Source organism: Carettochelys insculpta, chromosome 30, assembly GCF_033958435.1.
Source record: "Carettochelys insculpta isolate YL-2023 chromosome 30, ASM3395843v1, whole genome shotgun sequence".
NCBI lineage: Eukaryota > Metazoa > Chordata > Testudines > Carettochelyidae > Carettochelys > Carettochelys insculpta.
The window spans coordinates 11,435,511-11,457,759 of record NC_134166.1 but is presented as its reverse complement, the minus strand read 5'-3'; the positions used below and the strand labels follow the sequence as shown (position 1 = coordinate 11,457,759).

General features: G+C 48.1%; 1 protein-coding gene across 1 annotated transcript in view; it reads right to left on the bottom strand.

The window, feature by feature from the left end:
• Positions 1-20,666, bottom strand: part of LOC142004023 (IgGFc-binding protein-like) — a 47,436-nt gene extending 26,770 nt beyond the window's left edge. The window contains exons 1-7 of the mRNA XM_074981443.1: positions 20,649-20,666; positions 19,934-20,498; positions 17,026-17,624; positions 16,145-16,709; positions 14,858-15,456; positions 10,657-11,234; positions 4,161-4,515 (exon numbers count right to left, since the gene is read on the bottom strand). Of these exons, the coding sequence (XP_074837544.1) occupies positions 4,161-4,515; positions 10,657-11,234; positions 14,858-15,456; positions 16,145-16,709; positions 17,026-17,624; positions 19,934-20,498; positions 20,649-20,666 (3,279 nt within the window). The remainder of the gene's footprint in view (positions 1-4,160; positions 4,516-10,656; positions 11,235-14,857; positions 15,457-16,144; positions 16,710-17,025; positions 17,625-19,933; positions 20,499-20,648) is intronic.
• Positions 20,667-22,249: the final 1,583 nt, after the last annotated feature.

The window sequence follows — 22,249 nt, the reverse complement described above, 5'->3', positions numbered from 1 at the left end:
ACCATCCTGACTTAGTAATACCTCCAGTCACAAGGGATTACTAAGGAAATCTACTTCCAGCAGCAAGTCATCAAGAAACCAGCTAGGTAAGTGCATCCCATGATTCACAGAGATGATATATGGGGAGCTTCTATGCATCTCTGCTACACAATACCTTTCCTCAGATGAAAGGAAGTGAGGAAGGGCGTTTCACCCACAAAAGCTCATGACCCAATAAATTTGTTAATCTCTAAAGTGCCACATGACTGCTTGTTGTTTGTGAAGCTATGGACTAACATGGCCACCCTTCTGAGATGGTTAGAGAAGTTAGGTATCACCAGGACCTGATGAAAGGCACCCTAAAATACTCAAGTAGCAAAATGAGGTGATACCAGAGCTATTAGCTATTATCTTTGAAAAGTCATGGAAGATGAGACAAATTCCAGAAGACTGGGAAAGGGCAAATATAGTGCCCATCAATTAAAAGGGAAATAAGGACAAACCCTGAAACTACAGACCAGTCAGCTTAATTTCTGTGTCAGGAAAGATAATTGAGCAAATAATTAAGGAATCCATTTGGAAACATCTAGAACTGTGGTGGGCAACCTGCAGCCCCTGGTCTGCACGCGGCCCACTGGGAACCCAGCTGCAGCCTGTGGAGTCCCAGCTGCCTCCCACCCCCCATGCAACTCTTGAGCACCATGGTACTGGGGCCCCCCGTGCTTCCTTGCTTTGCCCTCTCCATCCCAGCACTTTCAGAGCACCACCCCCACTCATTCTCCTCACTCCCAGAGATAGAATGCTGTAAATCAGCTGTTCACAGCCATCTCAACTCTGGGAGTGAGGGGGAGGAGCAGGGATGGAGCGTGAAGCAAGTGATTTGTTTGCTCCACGAGTGCTGGGATGGAGGGTGAGGAGCAGGCAAGGGCAGGACTCCAATGCACTGGTGCGTGAGAGGTGTCTGGTGGTGGGGGGGCCACAGACGGAACAGCTGCAGGGCTACTCGGGAGGCCCACTTATGATTTGTGGTTGCTCATCTCTGATCCAGAAAATAATAAGGCGACAAGTAACAGCACTGATTTGTAAAGAACAAATCATGTCAAAACCTGGTATCTTTGATAGAATAGCAGGTCTTGTGGCTAAGAGGGAAGGGGTAGGTGTGGTATATTTTAGTAAAGCATTTGATACAGTCTTGCATGACCTTCTCATTAATCAACTAGGGAAACAACCTAGCTGGGCTATTATTATATAGTTGGGTAACTGCCAGGATAACCATTCCCAGAGAGTAGTTAATGACTCGTAGTCATGCTGGAAGGGCACAAGTGGGGTTCTGCAGACATCAGTTCTGAGACTGGCTCTGTTCAACATCTTTATCAGTGATTTAGATAATGGAATAGAGAGTAAAATTATAAAGTTTGCAGATGCTGCCAAGTTGGGAGGAATTGCAAGTGTTTTGGAGGATAGGATTTTAATTCAAAATGATCTGGACAAACTGGCGAAATGGACCACAAGCTAAACTTGACAGTTTGACACTGTTGTGAAAAAAACAAATATCATTCTCGGATGTATTAATAGGAGTGCTGTAAGCAAGATACAAGAAGTAATTATTCTTCTCTACCCTGCGCTGATTAGGCCTCAACTGCAGTACTATGTCCTGTTCTGGGTGCCCCGTGTTTTTATTTTTACAAAAGATGAGGACAAAGAGGACAAAGTCCAGAGAAGGGCAACAAAAATGATTAAAGGGGTAGAAATCATGATCCATTAGCAGTGTTTCCTCTAATTTTTTCCATCCACATACAGGATACATTTTGTTATGGGCACCAAGGCATGTGTGAATGTGCCTCACCAGTAAAACCACTTGCTGCTGGCTGCGGGTGCTCTGCAAATCAGCTGGGAGGTATATGAATCTCTCCTGGATGGCTACCCAAGTGCTCAGCTCACAGCAAACACTGTCTATAAGCTAAGACAAGGCCGTTAACACACCTCTGTAACCGCTGTTCGAGATGCGTGGTTCATATCCGTTCTAAATGAGGTGCGTAAACATGGACACGTCCAATTGCTGGAACATTTTCCCTCACGCAGGTAGCCGTCGGGTGGGTGCGGCATCCCCTGGCGCGGTGCCATTATGGCACCCGCTATAGGCACCGCCAACCTGGCCCCACATCTCAAAGAACAACAGTTACAGAGGTAAGCGACTGGTTTTTCTTCTTCGAGTTATTGTTCACGTGCACTCCAAATTAGGTGATTGCCCCGCTGACGTTAGGTGGTGGGGTCAGAGTTCTGTAGCGACTGGAACGCTGTTCTACCAACAGCACCAGCACCTTTTGCCTGCTGAATAATTGCATAATGGGCTTCAAAGGTATGAACAGAGGATCAGGTGGCTGTTCTACAAAACTCCTGAATAGGAACATGAGCCAGGAATGCTGTCGATGAAGCCTGGGCCCTTGTGGAGTGAGTGCCGATAGATGGTGGGGGAACCCCAACCAATTTATAGTATTCCTTAATACAGGACACTATCTGTGAGGAAGTCCTCCGAGAGGATCCTCTTGCTGGCTAAGGTGCCACAGATAGTCTAGTATGGTTGGCATTGAGGCCTTCTTGGGGGACACACCTCTCCAAGTTGCCCAAATTGTGAATAGCTTCCACTTGGCCAAGTAAGTCGCCTCAGTAGAAGACCTAGTGGAAGGTCTAAGCAGTGCTGCAGGGACGGTGTTGAGAGAAGGCATTGAGGATTTGGATAACATGGCAGGCTTGCCAAGAGATGGAAGCCAAGTGGCCAAGTAGATAACGATGCCCTCCTGGGCAGCAAAAACAGTGCCGCCTCTTGCAGCAGCATCTGAGCGGCTCTAAACACCTGTGGGGTTGAAGGAAGATGGGGGTCCCTATGACTGTCAGGAAACAATTGAGGGTGTGGACTTGACCTCCTCATAGGGGTCAACGACAATTCAGCAAAATGCTGTGGACGTGCTGGTGGCCATCCTCTGGTCCCATCAGCACCCTCTCCCTGTGCTTCGAGGCAGAGGACCTACCCCCTCATGCCTCTTCTTCTTAGAAAGCACAGGGGACTCAGAGTTGTGCCTTCTCGATCCCTGCACAGTCAATGCATGGGCTGAGGCCCCTTGTTCTTGAGCGATTCCAGCGTCAAGCCGGGCGTTGGAGCAGTATGAACAGAGGAAGAGGTGCTTGGAGCTGGGTCTGAAGAGGCACTCTCGGGCTGCAGAGCTCCCTTGGCGAGTATTACCTTCAGGCATTGAGCTCTGTCTTTAAGCATTCTGGGCTGGATGGTTTTAAAGATGGTGCACCAACCCCTTTGATGGGCCTCTCCCAGACACTTCAAGCATGAAGCGTGGGGATCACTCTTGGGCATATGTTTGCCACAGTCACCAAAGACTTTAAAGTCTGGTGACCTAGGCATGTCTCTGGTGCTGGGGGCTCAAGGGAGGGAAGAAACCCACCTGAGAGCAATAAGAATTAATGCTAATCATTAATTAAATAGAACTATTTACACAACAAAAACTATTTACACTATTTACCAGGCTAACAGTACTAAAGTAACAAGAAGTCCTGTGGCATCTTATAGACTAACAGATATTTTGGAGCATAAGCTTTCATTACAGCTGAAAGAGAACTTGCTGCAGAAGGTTATAAAATGGAAGCTACAATTATCTGGACATATCTGCAGAATGAACGACGAACGAAAAATCAAGATCCTAGTATTTGGCATAATGGATGGATCGAATGGGAGAAGCAGACCCCACAGAGAATGGATAGATGAGGTAGTAGACTGGTGAGGAGCTAGTCTACAGAAACTAAGCCACCCTGCACTGGACAGGGAAAGATGGAAGGAAATAGCGAGAGAGGCATCAAACACCAACGGGCGCTGAGCCCATGGTTATTGATGATGATGATGATGATGATAAGCTTTCATAGGTAAAGACCCACTTTGTCAGATGCGTGCTTGTTTAGATGGTGCTTGGCCCTTCCATGAGTGCAGGGGACTGGACTGATAACTTCTTGAGGTTCCTTCCAGTTCTATATTTTATGATTCTATAAAAATAACTGTCCCTACTCTGGTTAGCTATGGAATTCACATAACCACCTTGTGAGTATTAGATTCTCCTGTCAGTTGTGCCTATTTTTCCTTTGCCTTATTTTTATAAGGGTCAAAGAATTTAACTCACCAGCACATCTTTGCCTCGTTCCAGAACAACATGGGAATCAAAGTCGCCATTTTTGAGCCAAACGTCCACTCGGTAAATGAAGGAGACCCGGGGGTTCCGGAAGTTCCTGTTGGCAGCCACCACGCGGAAGGAGAAGTCGAGGGAGGAGTTGCAGGTGTGGGAGATCTCGTAGGCGCACGTCCCCTGGAAATGTGCCACGGCCCCATCGAAAGTGAAGTAGTGAGGGTCCCCCGTCACCGTGCAGGTCGTCAGCTGGCTCTGGCAGCCCAGCTTCCCCTCCTTCACAGCACACTGCTGGCCGGGGTTACAGCTGGCTGGGACGCATCGGAAAGTAGAAGAGGAGTCACAGCTGCATCTTCGGGTGCAATCAGAAAGCCAGAGAAAATCCCCAACCTGAGATAAGGAGAGAGAGGAGGACCTGGCATTGTCATCCTCACCACAATGTCACGAAAACCAACCACCAGAGGAAAGCAGTCAGGAGACCATACAGAAGGAAGAGCGAAACAGGGCTCATTAGCGCTGGGCTGTGCCCTGAGTGCACAAAGCATCTGTAGGTTGAAGGCATTTATGGAAAAGGAAATGACTGATTCTTTCTTTGTTCTCCCTGGACTGTCTCTACTTGTTGAGTCTTGTGTTAAATTTCAGTTATAAGCTTCTTCAGTCAGGGACTGTCTCTTTGTTCGGTGTCTACTTCAAGGGTGTCTTCCTGCACAGACTGGGCTACTAATGCTACCAGAATACATAGAATAACTACAGCAATAAAAAGAAAGCAATAGGGAGAGGGGGAAAAAAAAAAGGCAGAAACTTGGAAACAAAGTAGCAGCTCACAAAGATTAGCTGCGAAGAAGGCCACCTAGTCCAACCCCTGCTCAAAGCAAGTCCAAAGCCAACTAAATCACCCCAGCCAGGGCTTCCTTCAGACAAAGAAGTTGCAACTCACGCTGTAATAGCGTCCTTCGTGCTCACAGCCACAGTGCTCTGGTGGGACGCACTGTTCCCCACTCCACAGGTACCCGTCATCACAGAAACACCCTTCTGAGCACAGGGAGCTGCACAGATGTTGAGGCCAGGACCCTGCACAGAGGTGGCGGCAGGGAGGCTCACACAGCTTGTAGTGGCTGTTCTCCGGGCACCCAGGGTCTGGGAAAGAAGGAGGAGTTCTAGTATCAGCAAAATGGAAACACATGGAGACTAACTCCCCATGACCCTCCGAGCAGCAACACTTGCCACCCACCCTACACCCACACTCCCCCGGACTGCTTTGGATGTTTAGCTCAGACTTAGAGATATCTACATTACATGATAAAGTCAAATTTCAGGCAGTTAGCTCGATTATACAATCTCTGTCTTCACTGTAAATACCCTTAGGTCAACTTTAGGGAGCATTAAGGTCAATATTAGAACACCGTGGAAAGCGACTCGACATAGCATCAAGTTCAAATGAAGGCTAGTGTGGAAATGCCTTTAAATCAACTTTATTAGCCTCCAGAAGTGTTCTGTATGTATTCCACAATGCTCCATGGTTTTCCGCTGTGACCGCTTCCGTCTCCGCTGCTCTCCACGTGTGCAGAAAGTTGGCAACAGGAAGTCCACAAATTTGAATTCAGCACCAGTAAGCTCAGGAAATTTAAAGGATGCCTGGAAGCCTGAATTTCTTTTAGCCATTGCATTGGTAGCCATTGCATTACGTCAGCAGCCATAGCACTGGTAGCCATCTCTTGCCATCATGGGTACTCACGTTTATGGTCTGAGTTCCCAGGGTTGCAAGAGAGCTCCAGCCTGGACCATCAGGAGAACATGGATCTCCTTGCTGTTTATGGGAAGGAGTCAGAGGCCGGCAGACTTTGAGCGTCCAGGTGAAATGCCAACATTTAAGAAAAGATTTCACAGAGGAATATGGACAGAGGTTACTCCTGGGATGCTCAGCAATGCTGGGAGAAGGCGAAAGAATTCTGGCAGGCTTATTATAAAGTACAGGAAGCCAATGGACAATCTGGGTCATCTCTCAAGACACGCCAGTATTATGAACACGCTGGATGCAATTTGTGGGAGGGCTCTGACCAAGTTGCCCATTCTTAATTGGGACTGTCCAGGAGGCCTTATTCCAGAGTCCAGTGTGAGCCAGGAGCAGCTGAGCCTGAGGAGTAGGGAAGGAGGAAGAGGACAATGGCGGCAACCAGCAGGGGCCCAAGGAAGCTCTTCATTTGCGACCTCAAGCTGATCCCCTCTACTCTGATCCCTAAGCTACAGGGGCCCCTCTGTTCTGATAAGTATTTTTTTCTGCAAGCAGGTTGTGGCTGGCTATAGGTATAGGATTTCTATGGATCTATGCCCCTCAGAACTGCATGTTAGTATTGCCAGGGATGCAGATCTCCAGGAAGACCTCATCCTGGTACTCTTGTATTTTTTGCATGAGGTTTTTGTGCAGGCCTGACTTATTGCATCTTCCATGGTAGCACACCTTGCCATGCCAGGCAACCAGATAGCAATCTGGTTTCATGGCACCACACAGCATTTTGGCGAATTTTCCAGGCTTGTGCTCACACAGGATGAGCATCTCTTCTTTTTTGCTATCTGTTGTTCTTAGGAGGGTGATGTCTTCTTTGGCATCCTAACCAAGCATGGGAATTTGGATTGGATTTCTTTGCAATGCTCCCTGCTCTTTTACATTTCTCTGGACTGCATTTTTACACCACATGGCTGGCAGGCACTCCATCTTCCCCGCTCTGCACAGTTGCCAGGCTCTCCTGGCCTTCTGTCCCCGCACTCCCACCATGCTTCTGTCATGATGGCAAGCCACAGAGAAATGCTTTTCCCCCACCATGTGGCTGGAAAACTTTCCCCCCACATTTCTTTGCACTGTACAAGGATCCCTCCCCACCCAGCCATCCATGTGGCTGGAATTGAACCCTTCCCCCTCACCATGCAGCTGCCGGGCTCTGTGGACCCTGCTCCTGGACACCAGCATGCCCAGCACCGGTGGGTTTTCCTTATAGAGGATTGCTCCAGGGAATGGCTGAAAAAACTTTCCCTGACTCTCAGACACCAGCCAGCTTCCCCTGCTTTGATTCCCACCCCTTACCTATTGCTTACCATGTCCACAATTAAATGGTCTGGGTAAGTGATGGCTTGTCCAATGCAGAGTTTGATTCCTTGTCATCCTGAAGAAGCCAAAAGTGGCCTTGCAGAAAGAAAGCTGGTAAGTGCTTTGTGTGAATTGCATCTCGGTTCTGACCTTTGCTTCCCAGCAGGCATCCTCAGAGTGGGAGATAGGGCAGGGAAGTGCAAAAGGTCCAAGCAGAAGCTTATCCTGCAGCATCTGAAGTGAGCTGAAACAACATCTGCTGCCAGCCAGAAGTATACAGTACAGTGGGGGCAGACTGTCCTGGAGTTCAGGAGAGAACGAACCCTGAGAGAGGCCACAGCGCTGCGCCTCACAGCTGAGGGACACCAAACCAAGCTCCTGCGCTCCATGCTGGAGCTACTGAGGAACTTCCTACGCAGCAATCAGTTTGTGGGCTCCACTCTCTGCTGCCTGGACTCCCTAGAATCCAAGTCGCCTGCACCCCCTCATCGCAGTCCCTGAACACAGGGAGGGAGGGAAAGGACAGTCTGCTGTTCTACTGCCAATACACACTGCAAAAAGTTATTCCACTTCCCTTGATATTCCTTCTTTTCCCTGCCACTTTACCCTTCCCCCACAAATAAATGTATTCTTTTTACGACAACCAGAGTCTGATTTATTGTTTCGCATGTGTGGTGGGTGCACAAATCATTGCAGGGACTCATGGCAGAGGGACCCAGGCAGGGATGGAGAGGGCTAATAGCACAGCTGCCCACTGCTACGCCAAGGACCACACAGGAGTTGTGACAGAGGCTCCTGGGTGGGGCTGGGGATTGCCAAAGCCAGTGGAGCAGAGGAGACACTGGAGGCAATGCCCAGAGTGCCAAACCAGCCTTTTTTCATGCATGTGGTTTTTTTTAAGCTAAGGTACACACATTAGCCTTCCCAGCCCCCAAAATACAAGTATTCCTTTTGAGAAAGTGACCCTGTCTTTACATTCATTTTTTCCTGTACCTTAACCCTCTCCCTTCCAAATAAAGGTATTCTCTCAGTGAAAGCCACACTGATTTATTGGTTATTCCATAGGGTTATTGGTCATTGTGAGGTGCACAAATCCTTTTGGGGATTGGGGGGTGGTATTACAACAGTCAAATACAGCAGAATCATGTGGCTGCCCGATCGTTCATGAAGCTATTTTCAAAGCATACCTGATTGCTGCTGCCTGTTAATTCTCATTGGAGAATGCCCTTGTGGGCAGCTGTGAATAGGCCCTGCTCGTGTCATTAGTCTCTACACTCCAGGCGCTCATGAAATTCTGCTTGGATTCACAAAGGTTATGCAAAATGCAGCACTCTGCAACCATGTTTCTGAGAGGCCCATATAGGTCAGTAGGTACCTGAACCTTGCTTTTAAATGGCCAAAGGCACATTCCACCATTGTGCTCTTGCTGAGTCTGTAAGTGAAGTAATCCTTGCTGCAGTCCAGGGTGCCTGCGTATGGCTTCATGAGGCAAGGAAGCAGAGGGTAAGCAGGGTCACCAGTGTTATTATAGGCATCTCCACTTTGCCAATCTTGATTTTCTAGTCTGGGAAAAAAGTCCCATTCAGGAGCTTTCTGTACAGCCCAGAATTTCTGAGGACGCGTGTATCATCAGCCTTTCCCCATTGTCCCACGTTGATGTCAGAGAAACAACATTTGTGAACTACCAATGCCTGCAACACCATCAAAAGTATCCCCTTCTGTTTATATACTCAGAGGCCAGGGGGTCCAGGCCATGATGGGGATCTGCATGCCATCTATTGCCCCACTGCAGCTAGAAAACCTGATGGCAGCAATGCCATCCACTACAGCCTGTACCTCTCCCAGGGTCTTGGTGTTCCTCAGGAGACCCTGAAAGATTGCATTGGCTACTTGCACCACTGTGGCCCCCACTGTATATCTGAATTGATTTGCCACTGACTGGTAACCGTCGGGCCATAGAGCGATTGCCACTTGCCTGTGAACCATTAAAGCTGGTCTCATTCTTGAATTGCTGTGCTTTAGGGTGGAGGCCAACAAATCACTAAGTTCCATAAAAGTGCATTTGTGCATGCGAAAGTTCTGTACCTACTGCTGGTCGTTCTAAGACTCCAAAACAATGTGGTCCCACCAGTGTGTGTTGGTCTCATGAGTCCAGTACTGCCACTTCCCTGTCAGCAATGCACACAGGGCAGCCAGCATTTCTAAGTTCTTGGCCTGCAGCTGTACAATTTCCTGTCCAACATCTTCATCATCATCCTCAACCCACAATGCATTGCTCACTCAGTCAAACTTGGATAAGGCAATGGAAGCACGGTAAGTCGAAATGGAGTAATGTCAGGTCAACTTTTTGGAACATTTGTGGACAATTAACTTTGATTTTATAAGATTGAGGTTAAAAGTCAAATTTATTAAAAGTTGATTTTATTTCATAGTGTAGACATAGCACCAATTTAAAATGCTTAATTCCGATTTAGAAGAATAGAGCAGTTGTGTGCAAAGTGGGGGTGGGCCCTTGGGGGATGTGAAAATTCGTAAGTGGGGTGTAGCACAATTAGCAGCTGTATGACAGGCTCATTCATCTCATGAAAAATGTTGAAATGTTACTGTTTTTATGTGTGTGTTCACATTTATATACAGATTAATAAAGGTTTTACATTCTGTATACTTCTTTTCTTACTCATGCCGAAAAGATAAGGTTTTTTTTATATGAACGTGACCAAAATTTCCATTGGTTTGGATTACATTAGGCAGTGTGGGAGTGGGGTGGGGTGGGGATGCTGCTAATTACATGGATTAAAAGTGAGGCTTTCTGGTCAGACTACATCTCCCATGATGCACTCTCCTCCCTTTCGGATGGGGGTGGGAGAGGACTAGTGCATCATGAATTCCTTGGACACGCTAGTCATGGGAAATGTGGTCCAGCAGATTGTCTAAAGTGACACTGTCTATTTAATTAAAATGAAAGATTCTTCTGTAGACAACAAATATTTTCCATTTAAAGCTTCATTTTGGTGAAAGCCCTATTTTCCATCTCTAACCTATTTTGATGGAACATTTTTAACCTTCCCCTGTTATTAGCTTAGCTGAATAACTAGTTTACAAACTAGGGTCCAGGTTTCCATGGAGATCAACACATTCCAAATAATGAGAACTGGGCATGGATAGGTCTGAGGTCCTTCTCAGAGCTCAGGATATCCTCGTGCTGGGAGGTGTGGAAAATCTTCCACAAAAGACAGAGAGGATGATTTCTCTGAGCCATCTGAGGTCCCTTTCTCAGGTGATTATGAGGGCCTGGGTTTCAACCACACCTGACCAGCTTTTGCCAATGATGAACTGTCATTTTACCACAGAGTATCTCATGAGGAAAGCCAGAGCACCACCAGCACACACAGTCTGATAGCAGCATTGTACCGTGTGGCCTTACCACAAAAAGACTCGCTCCTCCAAGGTGAGATGGTGACGTTGGCTCTCTGGCAGGCAGCTGCATATGTCTGAATGGACTCGCACAGGGCACTGCCAGCCCCTCCTGACACACACACGTCAAAGATGCAGTCAGACAGATAGGAGCCTGGCTCAATCTGGGAATGGCAAGAGGAGAACGGCCCATTGGGATCCTGGATCACCCAACATTCAGATTTAGACTGCACCAGACTTTCCTCATCTTCACACAAAGGGCAAGAATCACGGCAGCCATCGTCACAGCCAGGAACAGCCTCCGACTTCCCGGCCAAAGCAAAGCGGAAGGCATCCTTTTCCAGGGAGACGTTCTGCCTCACAAAATCATCCTCAGCAGCTCCATTGAGGTTCACACACAGCCCACAGGTCTGGCTGCTGTACTCTGGCGGCAGGCTGACAAAGAGGCTGTGGGCCAGGTCGTAGCTCACACTCAGACCAGAGTCGGCTTGTACAACTGTGTGAAACCCATCCCGATAAATGAGAATTCCTCTTCTCTTGAGGTGCACCGGGAGAGTCAGAGTCACCCCGTCAACCTGCATCAGAGAACAGAGTCCCCAGAAATCAATGCAGGAAATGTTATACTCACAGACAGAGACATTTGGAACATCTAGGCTGACCTGTTGCATGACCCAGGACAGAAAACTTCTCTCTAATTCCTGCAATGGAGGGAATTATTCTTTTCTACCACATAAATGACTCCAGCAAGACCAGTATATTGTGGCAGAACTACAGCATGTCCTTTAGGTAGGTATGAATATCCCTAGGGATACTCTCACCAAACTGTGTCTCAAAAATGAACCAACGACTTCTCTTGGGAAGCTCTTCTCATGGTTAATTACTCTCCCCGTGATGTAATTCCTTTTCAAAGCATTTCCTCTCATCTGCTGTGTGAATATTAACTTCTGCTTTCAGTCCCTGAACCTTGTCCTGCTCTTAGGACTGAAGAATCCCAGATGTGGTTACAGGCTGGGGACTGAATGGCTGTGTAGAAAAAGACCTGGGGATGACAGCAGATAAGCTGGACATGAGTCGATAGTGCGCCCTTGCTGACAAGAAGGCTAATGGCATATTGGACTGCATTAGTAGGAGCATTGCCAGCAGATTGAGGGAAGTGATTATTTCCCTCTATTCAGCACTAATGAGGCCACCTTTGCTGTACTGCACCCAGTTTGTGGCCCCCCCATGATAGAAAGTATCCAGCAGAGGGTAATGAAAATGATTAGGGAGGTGGGGCACATGACTTACGAGGACAGGCTGAGGGACTTGGGCTTATTTACGCTGCAGAAGAAAAGAGTGAGGCAGAATTTGAGAGCAGTCTTCTATTGGAAGAAGAGGTCCAAAGAGGATGGAGAGAGGCTGTTCTCAGCGGTGGCAGATGAAAGAACAAGGAGTGATGGTCTCAAGTTGCAAATGGGGGAGGTGGTCTGTGTTGGATATCAGGAAAAAATATTTCATGAGGAGGGTGGTGAAGCACTGGAACCTGTTGCCTAGGGAGGTGGTAGAATCTCCATCCTTAGAGGTTTTTAATGCCCAGCTAAATAAAGCCCTGGCTGGGAAGATTTAGTTGCGGTTGGTCCTGATTTAAGCCGGGGTTGGACTATATGGCCTCCTGAATCTTCTGTGATCACATGATTCTAATATTTTGCTTGCTGGCTTAAAGATAAACTTGGATACCTTCTCCCTGCTTACAGACATGCTGAAAACACTGTTTATGAGCAAAACGAAAAAGCAGTCCTGTACCACTTTAAAGACTAACAAAATAATTTATTAGGTGATGAGCTTTCGTGGGACAGACCCACTTCTTCAGAGCTAGAAAATTCTGATCTGAAGAAGTGGGTCTGTCCCACAAAAGCTCATCACCTTGTAAATTTTGTTAATTTCTAAAGTGCTACAGGAAAGTTGTTTTTGTTTTGTGAAGATACAGACTATCTGTGTTTAAAACCACTACATAGAATGACAGAACCTTCCCGTTACAAAGAACTACAAGAGTCATGCAGCTTGACCCCCTGCCAAGATGCAGCATTTGTTATGTTTAATAAGCTAGAGATGTGACATGTAAGGTAAAGAGTTCAAAAACGTGAGAACCAATTGGAGACAGTCCACAGGAGAGCAACAAAAATGGTAAGAGCGTCACACTCTGACGAACCTCAGAACAGCAACCCCCAGAATAGGAGAATCAGAGCAAGACGTGCAGACAGGTGATCAATCAAAACATGTAATAACCACAAATGAATTAGGTCAGCAACAATCTGAAGAAAACATAACTACAGCGCAAACGGCCAGTATGTAGCAGCAGGCCTGAGTAGATACACGTGCCCACACTGAGTTCAATGGAACACTAAGCTCAGAGAGCAAGGAATCAGAAAACAAGAACCGGATCAGAAAGACAATGCACATCCACGCCAACCATCACAAACTGCTTTGAAAAACTTGAGCTCCGAGAAAGGGTTTGAGGGACTTGGCATTTTTAATCTAGAAAAGAGAAGTCTGAGGGAGGACATATAACAGGATATAAACATGTAAAAGACTGTTACAAAGAGGACAATCATGACACCAAGCAAGGAAGACAGGACTCAGTCACAGGGATGATGCTGCCTACTGGTTACTTCTAGCAACAGGCAATCTTCACCCCCTACTTCCAAACCAGCTATTTGAATGAGGAAGAACTATTAATATCACGCTGGTACTAAGCAGTGAGGAATCACCCACTAAAAGATGGAGGAGGAGAAGCCATGTACCCTCAAGGCTGGGTGAACCACAGTCACCACTCCAGCCAGGAAGTGTAGGAAAGTGACGGTGGATGACTGTCTTCTGAGGAGGACAGAGGCATCCATCTGTTAGCCTGACATGGCATCCCAGATGGTTTTCTGCCTGCCAGGGGACCATATCCAAGACATTACAGCAGGATTGATGAAGATCATCTGGCCCTTTGAGTACCACCCCAAGCTACTCATCCACATGGGCATAAATGTTACTTCAAGGCATAACCATGAACTGATCAAAAGTGATTACAGGGCTCTGGTGGGAAGGGTGAAGGAATTGGGAGCACAGATGTTGGTCTTTTTGATCCTTCCAGTCTAGGGCTGGGACCCAGGCAGAGACGGATACACGAGATGAATGCCTGGCTGCAAAGATGGTATTGCCAAGAGGGCTTCAGCTTCCTTGGCCACAGGATGTTGTTCCAGGAAGGATGACTGCTAGCAGAGATGGGGTCTGTCCATTGAGATAGGGGAAGACTATTTCTGGGTACACACTGGCTAACTTAGTGAGGAGGGCTTTCTACTAGGTTCAAAGAGGGCAGGTGAGAAAGTCAGTCTCAAACATGGAGACCTGGGACAAGGGTCAGAATCAGGGGATAGCATGGGCCACTACAGCAGAGTTAAGGGGGAGACACAGGAGTGCTTGTAAGGAAGGCGTGAGCAGGAATTCCTCAGCTCTATTCCACATTGCTTAGGCTGCAAGTGGACTATGGTGTGGAAAGATGTGGGCAAACTGGGGAAAGCAAAGAAAAGAGAAACAAAAACGATCTAAAGTCGAGAAAACGTGACCAAGGAAGGAAGACTGAAAAAAATGGGTTTGTTTAGTCGGAGAAAGGGAAGACAGAGCAGACATTATAACAGTTTTCTAGCACATGAAAGGTTGTTACAAGAAGGATGGAGAAAAATTATTCTTCTTATTTAACCAATAAGGTTAAACTGCAGCAAGGAGGTTGCAGGGAAAGGAAAGGATGGGTTGAACATGAGGACAAACTTCCTGTCAGGGTGGTTAAGCACAGGAATAAATTTTCTAGGGAGGCTGTGGAATCTCCATCTTGGGAGATTTTTAAGAGCGGGTTAGACAAACACTCCTGTCAAGGTCCCTTCCAGTCCTACGATTCGATGAGTATTACACATATAAAGTCTGTGGTGTGCAAATGTGAACAAGGGTGAGGACTTCAGCGAGAAACATGGTTATAATCCAATTTGCAGCTAGACATTAAATGCATATTGTCCTCCTAATTGTGGATTTTAGTTATAAACTGCCTTTAAACTGGACTAATATAGAGCAAAAACTGAAATGTTGTAGTGATTGGTTTATTAGGGAAGGTAGAAGAAACATCTGGGAAATTATGTTTCCAACTTAAATTCTTTGAGTCAATACTTTCCCAGGGGATTACCTTAACTGTCCCGGGCTGACCTCTCTGCAGATGGATCTCAGTCCTGCTCACAAGGACAAACACCTCCGACATCACAGCCACAGGAACATGGGGCAGGTTTTCATTCTTCACTTCCACTCTGAAGGAGGACAAGGACTTCGCTGTCGCGCACAGTTCGGCAAAGACGTATCTGCAGGTGCCCTGGAAATCGTAACGCTTCCCATCGAAGGTCGTGTAGTGGGGCAGCCCAGAAGCCCAGCAGATGCCGTTGGCTCGCACATGGCACCCATAAACCCCCTTCCGAGTGCCACAGAATTCCCCAGGGGCACAGGCAGCGCTGGAGCACTGGACAGTGTGGGAGGAGCCGTCACATCTGCACAACCTCTGGCAACGTTCCCCTTCCCAGAAGCTTTCCCCTGCCAGGTGGTATCTGCCATTGTGGGTGCAGCCGCACCGCTCGCGAGGCACACACTCAGTGCCACTCAGCACAAAGCCAGGGTCACACTGGCACCCTTCTTCGCATGCTGTCCGGCAGCGGGAGGGCACAGCTGGGTGGGCACATGAGGCCGGGCAGGAAGGGCCACAGAGCTCATAGTGGCTGTTGCTGGGGCAGATTAACTCTGAAAGGGACATGAAGAGAAGTGTTAAATACAGAATGAATGCTCCAGGGAAGCCTCCGTGTCCCAGGCAGTAAATCCCAGGGAAGGAATGAAAATGAGGATAGTAAGATAGAACATGAACAGGAGAAAATAGGATAAATAGTTATGTGAAAATATAGTTTCATAATGGTTGGAATTTTGAAACGTACCCAAACATACAGCATGAATCCCAGGTGGGGTTTGTGCTCCTAAATTAAAATAGCATTTGTCAAAATTCTACCTATGAGAAACAGCTGTTTTGCATCAAAGAAAAATATTGTCCTCCTGCTTATTATTATTTGATTAATTTCCAGGTGGATCTGATGTAGGAGTTGTGTTGAGAAACTTATGACTCCTATGTTTTATCAGCACTGCAGTGCTCATTCAGAGCTTGGTAAGGGACTTTGGACAACATGACATTTGAAATCAAGCAGAACAGAAGTCCACATTGCATCAGAAAATCTAAATTTTTTTAAAAGACCGAAAACTGGGAAAGGAGAAATAAATTATCTGTCTTCATGAGCAAAGACGTTTATATTGATCTTTAAAAGGGGAGACATCAGTATGTAGGACCAGGAAGAGCCTGCCCTGATCAATGTGTCTCAGACTAATGTCTGAGCTGTTCAATAAGATATTACTAAAGAGCATGCGCTTGGAATCGTCTGCTTACCGCACCCAGCCCGCTGTCTCCATGACTCAATGGCAAGGCCGCGACTTTGGCACTGCCGGGCATAACTGCCAAGCACTTGGCACAGGGTCTCGCGGCTGCCCTGAGTCGCGCACACATCCTGCACACAGCTGTCCAAGTGGGCCTGAGCAGCAGCAGGTTTGTTACACTTTCTGAAAGGCCCAGCAGTATCCATGATAACCCCGCAGTAGCGCTGGGATCTGTACCGAGCTAGTTCTGCTTCATTACATTGGGCGGGGAGCCCAACGGCCGTGCAGTGAAAAGGGGAATCGGCGTCCCTCCAGCTATTGGCAAAGGTGACGGTGTCAGGGACCACGGTACCATTTGGGGTTCGAAAATCATCACTCCTGTTCCCATTGAAGTCTCCACCAAGTCCACAGAGGAACCCAGAATAGGCCTCAGAAACAGAAACAAACACGTAGTAGGACCAGTCATAGGATACAGAAAGGCCAAAATCCGTCTGAACCACAGCAGATGAGCCACTGAAATAGGCGTAGAGTTTACCTGATGCGAGAACCAGGGGAAGATTGACCAGGGATCCATTCACCTAAGGGGAAAACAAGACATGAAGAAATCTGTGAGAACGGGATGTGTGTCCGGCATGGGAAAATTGGAATTCCCTGTGTTACGAGGTTGCCATAGCACACATGTAGAGGTCTTTACACTGTATTCCATCTCCTCAGGGGCAGGGAGAGCATGCCATGCCTGGAGAAAGGGAGACGCCAAAGAATACAACACTCCAGCTGGTGTCGCATCCCTTCAGGACAGCTGCATCCACTCTGAGTTAGAGTGGCCTGGTGACTCTCGCCAGGCGGCACAGGAAGTAAAACCAAAGTTAAGAGAAGTTGTGGCCATGCTCTCACCTGCACCTGGCCGTACTGTCCAGCTGCTATAGTGATACGCTCCCCATAGACATCCAGCTCCACCAGGTGGGTCCAAGACACTGCAATGGAGTCCCTGTGCTCATTCTCTACCCTTATGGTAAAGTCTGGGAGTTTGCCTGGGGGGCCACAGTACTTGCTCAGGGTGTACTTGCAAGCTCCTTGATCATCAAACAAGACTCCATCAAATGTGGTGTAGTGGGGGTGGCCGAACACCGAGCAGGTACCATAATTCACAGGGTAACAGCCTCGGATGCCATCCACAACCCTGCATATCTCCAGAGCCCTACAGGCATAGTCCTGGCACTGCATGGGCTGGGCGGGCTGCTGGCAGCTGCATTTCCTGCTGCAGGTGTCTGTCAGGATCACCTCCTCTCCCAGCTGGTGATACTGACCATTCAACGTGCAGCCGCACTGTCTTAGAGGGACACACGCTGCTCCGCTGAGAATGTAACCTTTGTTGCAAACACAGCCCTCTTTGCAAGGTCGGATGCAGTACAGAGGGGCAGTGGAATCCATGCAACTGGCAGGACAAGCACTGGCACAGGGTTCGTAATGGCTGTTCTCTGGACAAGTGACCCCTAGAATCAAAGAAAGGCAGAAGAAAATTGTTAACACCCCGGGTCATAGAAATGAACCAATATTTGAGCACCTGCAACTCCCACTAAAGGCATTTGAAAGGGTAATGCAGACAGCACTCTACTCTGTGGGTCTCTAGGCCAGAGCAGGACAGAGGGAGACACTGTTTATGAATAGGAGATGCCACAGATTGCATAAGTGCATTTGGGAGTTAGCCAGCAAGCAAGAGCTACTGGTTCTGTTTACTCAACTGTCTAAATACAGTTGATTCTGGATTCATTGCTGCAGACTATGGTATCTCTGCAGTACCTTGCAGGAGCAATATGCTGGATTTCACCCATCTCTGACCTCCTCTGCCATATTCTCTGGATTCCTATTTCTGTCCTCACACGAGCTCAGGAACTTCCCGTTACCCCATGCTCTGTCCTTCGAATCATTCAACAAACACTTGCCTTTGCATCAGACCTTGTTCTCTCTCTCTCTTTTTTCACCCTAGGGAAGGGTAACGCTATTTTGCAAGCTGTCCCTATCCACCATCTGGAGCATCACAGCTCCATACCATTCAATTAAATTGGCCTGACTAGTTATACAAGCATTGCCCAATAGTAACACAGAGGTAGCCGTGTTAGTCTGTATTCTAACAAAACAGAACAGCAGTAATATAGCACTTTGAAGACTAATAAAATGATTTATTTGGTGATGAACTTTCATGAGACAGACCCAATTCATCAGATCAATGCATTTCTAGTACAGACTGATGTCTAGAAATACAGAGGTCCAAAAAAAATCGCAATAAAAACTGACAAATCAAGTATATAGGACTGAAGGAAGGATGCGAAGGGTGCAGGATGTTAATTGTCTCGCCTGAAATAATTACAAACATCAAAGGAAGGGAAGCAGCCCTTGTAGTGTGTGAGGTAATTTTTGTCTTTGTTCGTATCAAGTGTTAATGTGTCAAATTTGAATATGAACTCCAATTCGCAGATTTCTCTATAGAATCTGTTTTTAAAGTCTCTTTGTTCTAAGACACAAATTCTCAGGTCTTTAACAGAATGGCCCACTCCACTGAAGTGTTCACTGACCATCTTACAGTAACAGAGAGGGAGCCGTGCTAGTCTATATCCTATCAAAACAAAAAAGCAGCCAAGTAGCACTTCCTAATAAATTATTTTGTTAGTCTTTAAAGTGCTACTTGGCTGCTTTTTTGTTTTGACCATCGTATGTGTATTGAGATTCCTGATGTCTGCTCTGTGTCCATTCATTCTTTGGCAAAGAGTTTTCCCGGTCTCCCCCCCGCCACCCCCCACAGTCCCTTCCCCTAACGTTTGTGAACATCCAGTAGTAAACATATGTTACATTACAAATTGTTGTGTGTGCGCTATTCTTAAAATAGAGGTTACAAAAAGCATGGTTTGACGTAATTTAAGGATTGCCTCATATTCGCATGCATAGTGGGTCTTGAATTATTGAGTTTTTACCAAATTAAAAAAAAAAGGCTCTTCTTGCTATTTTGCCTGCCAACCCCTGAGCCAGGCACTGGTGCATATACCACCAATAGTAAGAAACAGTCCCTGCAGCAGAGTTTACAATCTATTCAGACAAATGGCGAAAAGGCTTTCTACCTCCATTTTACAGAGGGATAACTGAGGAAGACGGACTTGCCCAAGGTCACACAGGAAGTCTATGGCAGAGTAGGAAATGAACCCAGACGCCAGTTCAGTACCTTGCCCAATGGGTCAGTCTGTCCAACATATATGAAATTGTTAGCAAAAACGACATTGATAACTTAATTTCTTACCTGCTCTTCCACCCCCAATAAGTAGAATCTGAAAAATAAGCAAAGGCCCTGATTCTGACCTCAGAGTTGATACATCAGAAGTTACTCCACCAGAACCAATGTACAAATTAAATCAGAATTACCTTGTGAACCTGTTTCCTACGTGACCCTGTGCAGACTTCAGACAACGAAGCTGCAAACTGCCCCATGTGGATGTTTCTGACATGAACAAAAAGGTTCCCAATTCACTAACATGAATTTTTGGTCCACCCCAGCAGCACTGGGTAACTGGAGTGCAACAGTTTAGGTCACTCTGCAGTTCACACCCCAGGAGTCCATACTGCTGTGCAATGCAGACACAGCCTCGTGTGACTCAGATCTACGTCTGCGGAATAGCAATGCCCTGACCTTCCAGACAGTGAGACAATCAGATTTTACAGTAATGGAGGCCGCACAAGTGCTTAAGATAGATTGACAGCTGAGGCTCTTACGACACAAGATGGTTAACTAAAGATTTGCCAGGATTTTACTCACCACAAAATTGGTCTGTTCTCCACTGCCCAACAGTGAGGTTGGCTGCCTGGCAGCTCTCTGTGTAAGCACCCAGAGTCTCACAGAGCACAGTCTGATTCCCCCTGGACATGCAGAGGTCATACACGCAGTTCTCCATCCAGCGTGCCTGAGACAGTGCTTGAGAACACGGGGCAAAGGGGCCTGGTGATGTTTTCAGAACGCCGCAGTAGTCACGGCTAGAATAAAGAGCCTGCTCAGCAGAAGGACAAGAAGGCAGTTCCTGGTCCTCCACACAGTGGTGCTTGTCACCTTTCACATGCCAGCTTGTGGCAAACACAGCAGCTGATGTGACTAAGGTGCCATTTGGAGTCTGGAAGTCATCGGAGGGGTCACCCGTCAGTGTCCCACACAAGCCGCAGGTGAAGTTACGGTAGGGTGAGGGCACCAAGACCTCTATGTGTTGAATCCCATCGTAGGAAATCTCCGCCCCAAAATCAGTGGCAATTGTCACAGAGAAACCAGATTGGTGCACTCGGATCTTCCCATTGACAAGAACAACTGGAAGGAGAGACTTTATCCCATTCACCTAGCAGGGAATCGATAAGGTAAAGCACGGAATCAACTATCAAGATTTTCATTTTAAAGTACTTGAGGAGCGTTGGACGGATCCTCAGCTGCTGTAAATCAGCACAGTTCTATTGCCTTCAGCTTATATACAGTGGAGGATCACGCTTACTAGCTCGTTTCTCTTCATGACCCCTCCTTACACACCATAGCTGGGTCTACACTACAGGGTTCTGTCGACAGAAGAGGCCTTCTGTAGGCAAAAACCCTCTTCTGTTGACAGAACTAGGGAGCGTCCGTACTACAAACGCATTCTGTTGAGAGCCTGTCAGCAGAATGCAGCAGTTTTCCCAGTTCTGTCTTGACCGTACGAGGCCCAGCGCCTTTGTCGACAGATTCTGTCAACCAAAACTAGCGTAGGCGCTCCAGAGGGCCCTCTGTCAGAGGAGGGGGCTTCCAGTTCACCGGGCTGCCCTGTTTGCAGAGCTTCCGGCTGGCTCTTCTGTTGACAGAGGGGAGCCTGTATTAGGTTTGGACGTGTTCTCAGAGTCTTAACATTAAACCCAAAGGTGAAAGGAAGCCAGTGCGAGCCTGGCTGGCTGGGGACGGTCATCTGGATGCTCCAAGGCCTGGTGCTTGGCAGGCCCGATAGAAAAGCTCCTGCTGCTGCAGCCACCGCCAGGGATCAGGGGGCTGGGAGCCACAATCTGTGCCACCTTGGCCAGCCCGAATGCTCAGGGGGCTGAGCGGCACAAACTCTGCCAGCCAAGCCAGCCTCAGGGATCCAGTGGCCCATGCCCCACCCTGACTCCTGTACCCCTCCACCTCCCTACACCCTGTCCTGATTCCTGTACTCCCCACAACTCCGCCCCCTGCCTTGAGACTGCTCACATCCCTCAAACCCAGGCCCAGAGCCCTCCACACTCCGTCCCACACTGACATTTCTTAAACACTCGAGAACCGCGATTTAAGTGCCAATAGAAACCTCCCTCCACCCTCCAGCCCCTGGCTCCCCCAGCTGGCAGGTCCCAGCAGGCACACAGCTGAGAGAAGCTGGCAGGGCGGGGCTGACCCCTCCACCTCCCCCCAGCTGCCCACTCCCCCAGGCAGGGGAATTCTGGAGAACTCCCCAACTCCCCTCGCCTCCCCGCCCCACAATTTATGCAAAATTTGATTTACATGGAGGTTTCTCAGGATGCAACCTCCACAGGAATGCAGGGATCATTGTAGTGTATCACAATCCTGGCCTAACCTCTGCCCCGACCCCCCGGAGGGGCTGGATAGCACAGTACCTGTAAGAAATTTAAGGTCCTTTTCTGCCCCTGATTAAAACCGGATGCCTCTTTTGCCGGGATTCGGGGCTGCAGGCTGGGAGAGGGGCTAAGCAGGGGGCAGTAGGTGAAGGGGGGCACATGTCAGGGTGGGGCCGAGAAGTCGGGGCTGGGGGCGCAGGCAGGGAGCTGGGCTGAGCAGAGAGAACTGGGGCACAGGTTGGGGGGTGGGGTGGAGGGAAGGGCCGAGTGGGGGCTGTGGGTGCGGGTGGGGGGAGGGGCTGACGGACACTATGACAATGGTGGCGGAGCAGAGTGGGGGCAGGGCCCTCCCATTCGCTGTCAATGGCAACTGGAAGAAGACGGGGGAGGGGGTCAAGGGGGGAGGGGCTGGGGCAGGAGGGCGCTGGGGGCCAGGAGAGGAAAGGCTCATGTTGCTCGGGGCTGTGGGAGCGTGAAGGCCAAGTGGTTCCCCTGGATCTGGGCTTATGTCACAGAGCCC